This window comes from Tribolium castaneum, chromosome 3, assembly GCF_031307605.1.
Source record: "Tribolium castaneum strain GA2 chromosome 3, icTriCast1.1, whole genome shotgun sequence".
NCBI lineage: Eukaryota > Metazoa > Arthropoda > Insecta > Coleoptera > Tenebrionidae > Tribolium > Tribolium castaneum.
In genome coordinates, this window is record NC_087396.1 from 14,764,475 (window position 1) to 14,777,642 (window position 13,168).

Below are 13,168 nucleotides of genomic sequence, written 5' to 3' on the forward strand. Positions count from 1 at the left end.
AGTTTTCACTTCACAAAACTAAATTGCAGCAGGGAGCCCCTTTTCGTTTGAAAGCAACTGGTAATTTTTCGTTTTCCCTTAAACATTGTCGGACAGATGGCGCCACATTCGAATCAGCCTGTTTTCAGGTGTTGTCAAAACGGTTCAAGGCTGGTTCAAGGTTCGTAAAACGTGAAATGCACAGTTAGCCTCAAGTTTTAATCGCCGTGTCATCATTGTAGCGTTAAGTAACGAAGTAAGAAACTGCCAAATCCCCAAGGTTTAGTTTTTTCATCCCTAACCTCAATTCCAGAGATGGGTCTTGTCGGTATCGTGAAGTTTTTTACTCGTAGAACTTTTGAATTACTAATAATCGCTTTATTGCTTGTGTTTCTCCCGAAAATCCCCCCCGAGGCAAAGTTCGAAAAACCGTACAAGTAAGTACACCGTAGACAGCTTTGTTTGGAAATCCTTTTACTTGATGTTTAGAGTTGCACCGCCCCGGCCGTTCGAGGGGGCGCTTAAACTCAATGAGAAGCTAAACGATGCAGAGATTTGGCATAAGGGGGACCTCCACGGGCCTGAGGCTTTCGTGGATTACAACGGGGAGTTGTATACGTCACTGCATGGGGGCGACGTTGTTAAATTAACAGGAAACCACATTACCCCTGTTGTAAAGTTTGGGAAACCTTGTAAGGGGATCTATGAGGAACGGATCTGTGGGCGCCCCTTAGGCATGGCGTTTGATAAGAATGGAGTCTTATTTGTGGCCGATTCGTACTACGGGGTGTTCAAAGTTGACGTCAAAACCGGCAAAAAGGAGCGATTGGTTGCCTTTGACGAACAGATCGACGGCCGGAATGTGACTCTCCCAAATTCCGTGGCGGTTGCAAGCAATGGTGATATTTTCTGGACGGATTCAAGCACAGAGTTTGATTTACAAGATGGTGTTTTCGACTTGTTGGCGGACGGGAGTGGGAGGTAAGTAATTTTGATTTGAATAATTAATTAATTTTTGAAGGTTATCGGAATTCATGCTTTGATTATATTGTGATTTTTCCATTTTAGATTAATTCATTATGATTCAAAAACGAAAAAAAATAAAGTTTTAATCTCAGATTTGCATTTTGCAAACGGTGTTGTCTTATCCGACGATGAGGAATTCGTTTTAGTTGGTGAAACAGTTCGTAGTCGTATTCACCGTTACTATCTGAAAGGGCCCAAGAAGGGCACCCATGATATTTTCATTGAGGGGCTCCCGGGCCTCGTTGACAACTTGAAGCACGACGGAAAGGGCGGTTTCATTGTCCCTTTGGTTGTAGCCGTCGATAACGAACACCCACTACTCACTCAAATCATGGGTCCTTTCCCCCTGTTACGAAAATTCGTAGCTCGAATTTTGGGTTTGGTCCAGTTCGGGTTCAAATTTATCGGCGATATTTATCCGAACGAATTTTCAAAACGCGGCGTGCATTTCGTAGGCCATTTCAGCATGGCTTCGTTCATGTACCCCCCAAGGGTCACGATTTTACACCTCTCCAAAAACGGCGAGATCAAAGACAGTTTGCACTGTCTCAATAAAAAATTGTCGGGAATTAGCGAAGCGCATATCTTCAAAGACACGCTTTACCTTGGGTCGCCTTTTAACGATTACATCGGGCGCATTCCATTGTCGAAAATAGGTTGGGAGCACTTGAAACCAACCCCTGCTCCCAAACCTACAACTACAACACCTAAACCCACCACTACTACTACGACAACACCTAAACCTACTACCACTACAACCACAACAACGCCCAAACCAACCACCACAACACCTAAACCAACGACAACGACGCCTAAACCTACAACCACAACACCCAAAGCAACCCCTCCGACAAAACCTGCTCAAAAAGAAGCTCAAGCAAAAGCGGTAAAAGACCAACCCAAGGCAGTGCCAGTTAAAGAATCACCCAAAAAGAATTAATCTCTAGTAAGCTGTGATGTTCCAGTTGTTAACCGTTTTATATCGTCGCGGTCGTCAGTTGTTTTTTATAATTTTTATTTAATAGACTGTATAAAATAAGAAAGCCATTCCATTAATCAAGAATTCTCCTTTTTTATTCATGTACTGATATTATATTTTGTAGAAATCTAGTTTTTGTTAAGTTCTAATTTGATGGCAGGATTATTATTTGGTGATACTTTACATAGTTTTTATGTATCTTAATAATCATTTTGTATTGGGTTCTCTTTGTTGGATGTGATGTACCTACTATTTAAATAAAACTGTTTACTACAATTTTTTCGTGTATTGTTTGAACAGCCTAACACCCGAATAAATATTTTTGAATTATTTTATCTAATTAAGAGGATGACAAACTTGACTCTTGAAACGATAAGAGTGATCTTTCACGTGATTTTTTTATCGTCTCGACTAGGATTTAAAATATTAGTCCGATATTAATAATTAGGAGCAAGTGAAACTAGCTTGTTGGATTTTTATGGCTAACAGTAATTTTCTGAAAATATTAACAAGGTCGTAGATAAAGCAGCATTGTTTTTAAACATGCATATTTGCCCTGGAATTGAATGTGTCAAGAAGAATTAATATTTAAAATTCTTTCTTTGGAGTTCCAATGTTATCGCGTGCCGTTTTTTTCGCAACAAAACGAAGGTTATCCAGAAAAATGAGCGTTTATTACCACACACATTAATTTCCCATAAAAATGAGTGGATATGGATTAGTGTCTTGGTCCGCTGTCACTAGGGGCGAGGGCGGCCTGGCCACAGGCTCGGTACTTCCCAGAAGCCAATACGTTGTCACAAACCCCTTACCTTTCAACTCAACCTCGCCCCTCAATTCGAGTTTGAACGTCCCGTACTTGTCCAGAATATTCTTCGTAATCTCGCTGACGTGAATCTTCAAAGCTACGGAATATTTTTAAGGGAACATTGGGACAGAAATGGCTTATTACGTTGTCCAGTGCTCTCCATTCTGCTAGCTGTGTTAACAGTGTCGCCGAAAAGACAATAGTGGGGCATGCGTTGGCCCACAACCCCGGCACAAACCGGCCCTGAGTGAATCCCAATGCGGACTTTGAGCTGATAGTCGGGGTTGTGCTGAATACTGAAACATCGAATCGCGTCCAAGATAGCCAACGACAGGAGCGCTATTTCCTTCGCATGCGAGTCGCCGTTTCGCTCAGGGAGTCCAGACACCACCATGTACGCATCTCCGATCGTCTCGACTTTGTACACGTCGTAGGAACCGATGATCCTGTCGAAGGTGCTGTACAAGTCGTTGAGAAAATCGACGACTTCCATGGGAGAGCTTTTGGCGCAAAGGGCCGTAAAACCGACAATATCGCTGAAATAAACGGTCACACATTCGAACTGCTCCGGCTGGACGATCTCTCCCGCCATTAGTTGTTGGGCCACAGGCCGGGGAAGTACTTGGTAGAGGAGTTCCTCCGAGCGGCGCTTCTCCTGGCTGAGTTGTTCGGTTTTCTCCCCAACTAACGCCTCCAGGTTGTTGGCGTATTGTTCCATGCGCCTCAAAAGGTCGTCCATGAGGTTCTCACAAAAACCCCTATAAATAATAGTAGATTAATAAATTCACAAACATTTTTTTACTTCATGATGGTGCGAAGAGTTATTTTAACTGAATCAAAAGTCGGTCGGTCTTCAGGATTGTCGCTCCAGCAACGCTCCATCAGCTCGAAAAGGTCCTCTGGACAGTCCCTACAACTGACAGCTGGGCGAAACGGCGGATTTTCCCTCGTGGCGACTCTTGCTATGATTTCTGGAGCAATAATTAAACAAATGGAAAAATATTTTTGGTAGGTACCATGAGGTTCCAAAAACTGACGAGCGGCTTCGTATGGCCCTCCACGGACAATTATCTCTTCTAAAATAATCCCAAAACTGTAAACGTCGCCTTTTTGGGTTGCCGGAGTGCCTGGCACGACCGTCAAGGGAAGGAGCTCTGGCGCCACCCATAACATTTCTAAAAATATTTAACAATGAGCTACTAATTTTTGTAATGACTTACTCTTGTAATAGTCAGCGTCTTTTTCGACTTGCAGCGGAGTAGTCAATGTTGTTAAGCCGAAATCGGAGATTTTTAGAACAAAGCGGCCATCAATGAGACAATTACACGACCGCAGTTTTCCATGGACCGAAACCTCGCAACTGTGCAAATAACTCATTCCCTAAACGTGGCAAAATGAGCACAAATAAACGAGAGGTCATTTAATTCTTACTTTAACAACGTCATGAATTAAGGACATTCGGAAGTTCCAGTCGAGCTGAATTTCCTCATTTTCTAGCACATCTTTAAGACTCCCTCTGGGGCAATATTCGGTCAGGATAAGCACAGTGGGGGACTCAATGCACGCCCCCACAAACCTGACCGTGTTTTCGTGAGTTACGTCCCGAACCTGTTTGATTTCCCAGAGAAGTTTTTTATTGATATCGACCTTCTTTTTTGAAATTTTTTTAATAGCGACTCGACTCCCTTTGTAGATGCCCACAGTGGTGAAGATTTTTGTTTGAAGTGAGTTGGTGGAAGTGATAGACGCGCGGCCACTTCTGAGCCCATATGACTTCAAGAAAGTTGAATAAATTTTTTTGTAATGTTACAAGTTCTCTTACTTCTGTTAGTTTGTGGAGGGCTAGTTTCGAACCAAACGCTGATCTGCCCGTCATTTCTAGAATTACTTCCTCCGGACGGATCCTCCAGGACATGTTGTTGAGGTCGGCAGCGATTTTCATTTGTCTAAACGTAATAAATAAAATCAAGAAAACGCAAAAATTGAAATGATTAAAATTGCACACGAACGACTTACTTATTACAAACGCAGGTGAATGTGATAATTAGGGCTAGAAAGACCCCAAATGCAAAAGATCCGTAGAGAATTATCATGTAGGTTTCTCCAGCAGCACAAAGGGGAACTAAATATCAAAAATGAATAACCAAGTAAAACTTACCGTGATTTCGGCATTCGGGGTCATTATTCATAAAGCCGCATCGTGGAACGTCAGGTGGGGCCCCCTCACGGCCCCCTGGCCAATGGATTCTTTTACCGGTGACCGGAGAGTAGCGTTTGTGGACCCCGTAGTAGTGTGCCACCACTTCGAATTTTCCAGTGATGGGGTCCAGGTCCAAGACTGAGTAATCGGCGTCTCGGTCACCGTTGTCATCAATACGCACATGACCAGTGATTCCTGTTTATGTAATAAAGAATTAGAAATAATAAATCGGGATTTTTTATTCACCGTGAAAATCCCTCGACCACATCCTCGTCGTGATGTTGATTCCGTTCCTAATATCCCCGCCTTCAGTCAAGGTTTCATTCAGAGCCATCCCTAATAAATACACCCCATCATAGAACGCCCCAATGACGAAGTTGATTTCTTCTCTTTCACTGATGGTGTAGTTGTAATCCTTCAGGGCTTTTTCTTTCACTCTATCGGAAAAATCTTGGAATTGGTCGCTTGTTGGTTGCAGTAAAGACACTCGGAGAAGCGCTTCATATGCTTTTCTAGCAGCTGCATCATTGCTGTCACCTGCTTCCCAGTCGTGGTCCTTCCAGTATGATCCTTGGAAAATTTCAACATCGAGAAAAGTCCAGTCGCCTTTAGTCATACCAAGGGAGTGAGCAACAAGCATGAACTTCCGGACAAGGGTTCCCCGAACACTTAGAATTACCACTATAGAAAATAGAAAAAAAATAGTTAAGGGTGTTTTTGGGTTTGAGGGCTACCTCTGGCATACATGCTTGCGTCGCGGAGGTAGTTATCGATGGATTCGTTGTCGTTACCGTCTAACTCGCGCATGAATGTGAGGAGACCTTCTTTTTTTAAGCCATGTTCTAAGTTTTTTCCTACAAAAGGGATGAAACAATTAGTGTTTGCTATGTTAGGATTCTTAAGCGGAGCTTTCAACGCCTCGGTAGCGCAGTAGGCAGCGCGTAAGTCTCATAATCTTAAGGTCGTGAGTTCGATCCTCACCCGGGGCACACTTTTTTTTATCGCAGAAATTGAATTACTTTTTTGTTTTGGCGCTATGGAAGTTTAAGGTACATTACCTTAATGGATCAACATCAAAAAGACAATTCCTGTGGGAGGATTTATATAATATTTCAAAAGCTAAGTGATTTAAAAATTAAAAGGTTCAAAATGATACGGACTGAAAAGACAACGCTTTTAATATGCTATACTGTAAATATATCCACACTTAATGACTTACTGTATTTATTTACTAGGTTTATTACATTTTTACGAGGTTTTGGCTATAAAAATAATAACCAACAAAAACTGCCTATTCACACAACGGGACGACTAATATTTTCTTTATTATTATGGGTATAGTAAATATAAAAATTAATTATTTCAACTGTCAAGAGATAGCTAGAGTTTGTCGTCTAGAGATTTATTTTAATGTTATTAACTATTTCCCTTTAATGAAAAATTGGGATAATATTACAAAATCTGTACATAAATATTTTGTTTACTTAATATTTGCTATGTTTAGATAACGTAAACTAAAATAATTAGTTAAAAAACATTCACATTGAAAAAAAAAAGTATGTCAGAAGTGGGATTCGAACCCACGCCCACAGAGTGGACCAGAACGCTCATCAACCTGCAGTGCAGGCAAGGATACCTTGAGTCTGGCGCCTTAGACCGCTCGGCCATCCTGACATGTACGGAAATTTTGTCTGTTCCAATATTTATGCACCATTTATGCACTGTTATCAAATTTTAGATAATGCATTACTTTATAAAATAGAACAACAAAAACATGTAAATTCACATAAAAAGCTCATAAATGTAACGTTACTTCCTTGATAAATTATTATGATTTTGTGAAAACTATTTCTTTGTTTGCCGTTTTGACCAGATACAAAATTTGGCATGCAAATTGGCATTTTTTAATTTTTAAAAATTAACTTTGCAAAATAAATTTGAAAAAAAAGACCCGACGAGGATGGGATTCGAACCCACGCGGGCAGAGCCCATTGGATTAGCAGTCCAACGCCTTAACCACTCGGCCACCTCGTCTTGTTAATGTGACGGACATATGACGCAATTGCCTTGCCGGTTACTTTAGCGATTGTGTGATAACGAAATGGATAAGATATCCTGCATTTTATCATTTGCTTAAAAGCTACTATCTCTAACGTTCTAATTCGGTTGCTGCCACGTAAAAATATCACTCGTACGCTTAGAAAAAATACATATGTAATTTACAGCACACCCTTTTTTTTCGTGAATTTCTAAATTTCTTTAATAACAAGTCGTTAAGAACGGCACTTTTTTAAATCTGCTTGCTTTGTTATAAAAGAAATACACTTTTTCTTCGTCTGGGTGGTCTTACCGGCAGTAAGGGAGAACAGATCCGACCTGTCCAGAATAAGCGCGATGTGTCTCCACCCAAACTGCCTAAAAATGCTCGAAAAAACGGACTTGAGCCTGCACTGGCAGTAGGACATCCTCGTCAGTGTCGGATATTTGCTTTTGTCCTTCAGAATCCCCTGCAACATCACGAAATAACGCAATCAACTCGATCCAATTTCAATAATGGTCCCATTAAAGCGGCCAATTTGGCCTAATCTCGCACTTACGGCACTGTCGCTCTTGTTCCACTTCTGCAACCGGCCCAGAATCCCGGAAGTGACCGACAGCTCCCCTTCTGAGGGCGGCTGATCGCCCATTCCTGTGATGATGGGGGTGTTCCAGTAGGCCGCCAGGCGAGCAACAGGTTCAAGGGCAAACAAACAAGCGGGCCCCACGAATGCAATTACGTCCGATTTGAAGTGCATGTCGGCGGCCAGGCCGGGGGCTCGGGCGCCGCTGCACGAAGGGTAGCTGTGGAAGATGAGAAGGGGTGAACTTGACCGTCGCAGGTGATAATTTCGACTTGTTACGGGCTAATGATACGCATTCAGAGGAAAGCTCAATTTATGGCCTTAGTTAAGGGTGTGAAACAGGGTATAATTTAAAACAAACGGCCGGTGGAATGGTGCGCATTTATATCATCGGGATTATTCAATGGCCGTGATTGCTAATTGTGCGGCTGATTCCATTCCAAAAGGTGGGATTAATGTCAATGGGTAAATGTTTGTTGAAAAGGGGAAAGATGGACATTTAATTCGCTATTCTGGAACGTGAAATACAATTTGCCCTGCGACAAAAACAACTCGACTTGTTTTCGAAAGTAATTATCCCTTTTAAACACCAAATTACACAGTCTCTACTGCCATATCACAATACCTACCATCAGTACGATGAATACTATACCATAGTTTTATTGAATACCTTTTTTTTGGTTTAATTATTATCTAGAAAATGGTAGCATTACTATATATAAAAAACTGATGCTAAATTTAAATTTAGTTATATTATTTCTAAAACAAATCAGAGTTGTGGAAAAACACGTTTAGGGGAGAGTATAACCAACAGGGGATATAGCTCAGTGGTAGAGCATTCGACTGCAGATCGAGAGGTCCCCGGTTCAAACCCGGGTGTCCCCTAATAACTTTTTTTTTGATGTAAGTACATCAATCTAACGTAATTTATCTCATCTCAATAAATATTTAATTAACTAATTTGCTATTTTAGATTTTCTCAAGTAAAAAAATCACAATAGTCTGCAATACAGTCTCGCATTTCCCCTACCAAATTATTTATCCCTTTCTTATTACGTGACAGCAGTGTGAATCTAATCTTAGACATTGTGTTCCTTAATTTGGCACACTATTTTTAGCTTTTAGAGGTGTTAATGACGTAATTTATGTTGTTTAAATTAATTAAATCAAAATGAACCGGTAAACATATTATGTAAATGACTAATGATGTAAAATCGATAAAGCTCCAATAGTACGATTTACACAACTGGGCAATAAATTTAAAAACTGCCAATATCTCTTCCGTCTTAAAGTAGCAGTCAACTAATCAAAAACTGAATTCCAATTAATATTTTCAATCCGTCGATCCGGAAAATATGATTCAAGACAAATCATTTGGAGCAGATGATCCTAAAAGAAATACAGAACATAGAGAATTTCGGTTTATTCGGGCGATAACGGAAAAAATCCGGAACAAATCTAATAAAGTCTTGTCTTTACCAATTCTGCTGAAATGGACATCTATCGAAAAACATAATTTCACATAAAGACATTATAATTAACCTTTACTTTGTGTTTCATTACAGCAAATGATGTCACAGAAGCCAGGTAATGCAAGGGAAGCAATCTTCCGAAATCGGACAAATATACAGCATAAAGTGCTCGATTATGTTTTTAATTATCAGCATTCCAAATTCTTGCTGTTATGAATTCAGTTCAATGTAATTTTAGCAACATATTATTATTCCCACCGCTGTGCATTTCATAACTGTAAAGTACAGAATATTGTTCACGATGAGACAATTCTACATAGAGCTTTATAACCTGCACCCTTTGAGACAGCTCGTTTGCTCGATATGTAAGTTGTAATTCGAATGCAAGTTGTGAAGTAGTTTTTGAGATAAAGGCACCAAAAGTTCTGCAGAATATAATTATAATAAACTTATTCGAAATGCAAATTATAGGGTTTAGTTCATATCAGAAACTAACCCTATGTCTCTCATGTGACAGTCTTTCAAGATTAAAATCACCCTGCTAATCGTAATTTTGTGACGCTTATAACTTATGACACCCTTTTTCGTAAATCTGATGAAATCCCAGGGCCAATTCCAAAGGAAAACAGATTATGAGTCCAATCTCGCCCCAGATTTTCGCTTATTTACTTAATAAAATCTAAAATAAGTCCTAAAATCCGTCTGGGCAAGCGTTTGCATTGTGTAAAGTGAAAGAGGATGAGAAAATGACAAACGACGAAGTCTAGAGTCTCTTGTGCGATCCTTTGGGAATTTGCAAGGCGGTGATAACATAAAGCGCGAATATTCTCCCTTTTTCACGGTGTCGATGGACATATTTTCATGCCACCATGGTCGTGATTTAATCCATTTTCGTGGAACAAACGCTTTCTCACTTTTTGTGATTGCAAATTGGATTTTTATTTATAGATGAACTCGGGCGATGTTGAAGCGTTTTCATAATATTTCCAGAGTAAAGTTCCAAAAAAGAAAACACAGTCAAGGGAAGTTTGTCTTTTGAAAGCCCACTTTGAACACTTACCACACGTTCTAAAATCTTTACAAATTCTGGGGTCTCCACCAGAATACAATAACTAATTAAGGAATCGAGGGCCACAAAAAACCGTTATTTAGTTTAGTTGCGTTGTCAAATAATTACATTTCTCTATGTCCTCTGCTTCGTATCTTTAACAACCCTCATTCACTATTTAAAATACGAACTCAAAGTCTAGCAATTTCACTCCGAATCACAAAGCAGACGATTTAATTAAATCGTAACACGTTGGAGAATAATTCAGTTGTTACATAAAATAGCGTAATTCGGGATAGGTGTCGAACCGTGCAATTTTTTGCTTCCACTGAATAAAAAAGCCATTCGTGTGAGATGAATGCATAATCTCGATAATACACACATTTGCAAACTTTAAGCAAAGGTGGAAAATAGCGAATGTGTCGCCTCTGAAGCGATAAAAGTGGAAATGTCTTCTCCGAGCGTTTTGTTGTTGAAGTAAATTGACGTACTCAGTTTATTTAATTTACCTTTCCTGGACCTTTTTGAGTTTGATCCCGTGGTGTGCTAAGAACTTGTCGTTGATCTCCTCCAAAGCCATATCAACCGCAGGTCCGCACCTTTCAAGATCGAAGGGCGAATCCAAGTGCGATGCCATCAAAACCCCGATGTTATAATAACGGAAATTATCATCGAAGGGTTGCTGTGACCATACTAAACCCGCGCACCACCACAATACCATTGCTACAATTAGCTGATTGGACATTCCGCTCAAATTACTGCAATGATTAAATTTCTGCAGAATTTGAAGCACTTTAAAAAATGATTAATTAAAATGATCGCGTTGTTAGTTTTTTGTAATTGATGGATTATGGAAGAGCTTAATTCGCTAGGAGCGACATTATCTCGGAATTTTAATAGAGTCAGGGGGTTGGATTGTGCTTGCCTACGCGATTGTTGGAGGAATACTAAAGCGGGAATCTTGTGCGAACCACTTGCTGCGCTTGAACACGTGTTTTTCAAACGCAGTTGGTTAATCTGTGATCGCAATTTTGAGTAAATCACTGGAGATAAATGAAGATGTTTTGATAAGTACAAGGCGTGTCTAATTAAAGTCTGCAGTGCATCAGTGCAACAGCTATAATTTCGCATTTCTGTTGAGTCTTACTGTGCACAGGAACTAATTAATCGTTAGCAAATATGATTAATTTCTGATTATGATTAAGATTTACTCGAAAGGCTTCAGTTCCTTTATAGTTAAAGGAAAAATTCGTTAGTGTAACGACTACTCACTCCTAACTAGCATCGTTCTTTCAATTTATTGAATTTATCTTTGTTTTGAAAAACCCTGAAAACTTTAAATGTAGATCAAATATAAGGTGAACAAATAAGGACGAGTTGTAAAGGATTCCTTAAATTTAATGTACTTTCAAAATGCAATTAATAATAATAATATAATAAATAATCGGACTATCAGGCAGTCAGGCCCTAAAATACGTAGTTTTTAACCTATTTTTTAATTTCCAACTAACATTTTCAGGTCAATATGTACCGAAACCATGTTCAGATTTTTCAGTCTTAAGTTAAAAAAAATAGAAACCCCAGCAAATAGAGCAAAATTTAAGAAAGAAGTCCTAAAATTTTCTGAGGTTATTTTAATCAAATGAATTATCGGTGTTTCATTGTGTCCGTGAGGAACACTGAACTCAATATCTACACCTAAATTATTTATAGTTAAGAACTTCCTCGGAGTGTGTAAACGACGGATGCGTTTAAAAACTTAAATTCAATAAAAATGTAAATTAAACCGTCGCTTCAGACGGAACTATAGACGCTTATGAAACCGGTAATCACTTTAAAAGCGCGTTGTAAAAAATTGAACCATGCTGAAAGATGAATTTGCTGTAAACACAAAATTGTTTACTATTTTCGTATGTATTATATTTTAGATGTACGAGTATCTCAATTATTTAAAATCGAAATTTTAAATAATAAAACAAGATAATCCTAATTACGACTTTTCGTATCCAAGAATTACAACTGATCCTCACCGCGAAATGTTTGTGAGTAAAACTGAAGTAAGTAGCGAAATTCAAAATTGTTAAAATATTCTTCGCATTTTCTGTACAATATGAGTCAAATCCAATAATCACTGTAAAAAATTACCCACGCTATAAAAGTCGAAACTCTCTCTAAATTAAATGAACGCATAAACGGCAGCAGTGAAATTGAGTTAATTTTCTACGGATCTTCTATTTTCTCGTAAAATTTTAATGCCAATATCGGCCTCCTGAGGAGTATTAATGCGGTGGAAATTTCTTGATAAGGAATAAAATGCGTTAATAGAACAATGCAAATATTTTATTGGAGTAAGTATGTACTCGTTCATAGAAATAAATATTTGATGCAAATTATTCTTATGAGTAAAAAACGATTCCAAAAATTTAATGATAACTGTTTATCCACATTGTCACTTAATCTTTTTTGGCAATATTAAGATATTATAACATTCGAATAGTACTGAGTGATTTAAAAAAGAATTTTGTATAGTAAGAAAAATAAGAATTTTTAGAAATACTATAAACAAAAAAGAATCTGAATTCTTTATTTGGTACCTGAAGTGTTAGAATTGTTCTTAAGAGTTTTAGCCTAAAACACCTTAGTAAAATGTTGATGATAACGAAGGTACAATAACTTTTTTTTTATTTTGGAAAACAACCTAGTTCAGATCAAAAAAATCAAAGGACCATTGGCGTAACAACAAAAACTGTTACAATTGTCATCTAATTAGTTGGAGACGCTCGGACCGTTATTAAAAACAATTTAATAAGACGATTTAGGCTAAGTCTTAGTTGGGCATACTCAAGGAGAATATTAACTAAAATTTCAATCAGGCTCTCTCGGCCAATCACTGACGTCCTTAAAGCGTATTCAAAATACACGCCTTTATATTATTTTTTTTAAGTTTCCATAAAATTCAAATATGTTTTTATAATCCTCGGCTACCAAAACAAGTCAATTTATATCGTATGCAAAAATAATTACGGTTGAAGTAA

General features: G+C 38.6%; 2 protein-coding genes and 4 non-coding genes across 6 annotated transcripts; 3 read left to right on the forward strand and 3 right to left on the reverse strand.

The window, feature by feature from the left end:
* Positions 1 to 77: 77 nt before the first annotated feature.
* Positions 78 to 2,260, forward strand: LOC664505 (adipocyte plasma membrane-associated protein Hemomucin). Its single transcript, XM_970506.4, has 4 exons — positions 78 to 235; positions 293 to 416; positions 469 to 960; positions 1,048 to 2,260. Exons 2-4 carry the CDS (start codon positions 295 to 297, stop codon positions 1,943 to 1,945), a joined length of 1,512 nt encoding a protein of 503 aa, XP_975599.1. The 5' UTR covers positions 78 to 235; positions 293 to 294; the 3' UTR covers positions 1,946 to 2,260.
* A 376-nt stretch (positions 2,261 to 2,636) lies between these two features.
* LOC664507 (uncharacterized protein) lies at positions 2,637 to 11,090 on the reverse strand. The gene is made up of 14 exons (XM_015981752.2): positions 10,643 to 11,090; positions 7,590 to 7,833; positions 7,343 to 7,499; positions 5,727 to 5,846; positions 5,239 to 5,673; positions 4,951 to 5,187; positions 4,809 to 4,893; positions 4,615 to 4,738; positions 4,224 to 4,565; positions 4,013 to 4,172; positions 3,809 to 3,967; positions 3,595 to 3,763; positions 2,937 to 3,550; positions 2,637 to 2,889 (listed from the first exon to the last, which is right to left on the reverse strand). The coding sequence occupies exons 1-14, from the start codon at positions 10,876 to 10,878 to the stop codon at positions 2,672 to 2,674; spliced, it is 3,300 nt and encodes a 1,099-aa protein (XP_015837238.1). The 5' UTR covers positions 10,879 to 11,090; the 3' UTR covers positions 2,637 to 2,671.
* TRNAM-CAU (transfer RNA methionine (anticodon CAU)) lies at positions 5,909 to 5,981 on the forward strand. The gene has a single exon. It is a non-coding gene; the product is annotated as a tRNA-Met (tRNA).
* On the reverse strand, positions 6,552 to 6,666 carry TRNAL-CAA (transfer RNA leucine (anticodon CAA)). The gene is made up of 2 exons: positions 6,629 to 6,666; positions 6,552 to 6,596 (listed from the first exon to the last, which is right to left on the reverse strand). It is a non-coding gene; the product is annotated as a tRNA-Leu (tRNA).
* Positions 6,945 to 7,026, reverse strand: TRNAS-GCU (transfer RNA serine (anticodon GCU)). The gene has a single exon. It is a non-coding gene; the product is annotated as a tRNA-Ser (tRNA).
* TRNAC-GCA (transfer RNA cysteine (anticodon GCA)) lies at positions 8,427 to 8,498 on the forward strand. The gene has a single exon. It is a non-coding gene; the product is annotated as a tRNA-Cys (tRNA).
* Positions 11,091 to 13,168: the final 2,078 nt, after the last annotated feature.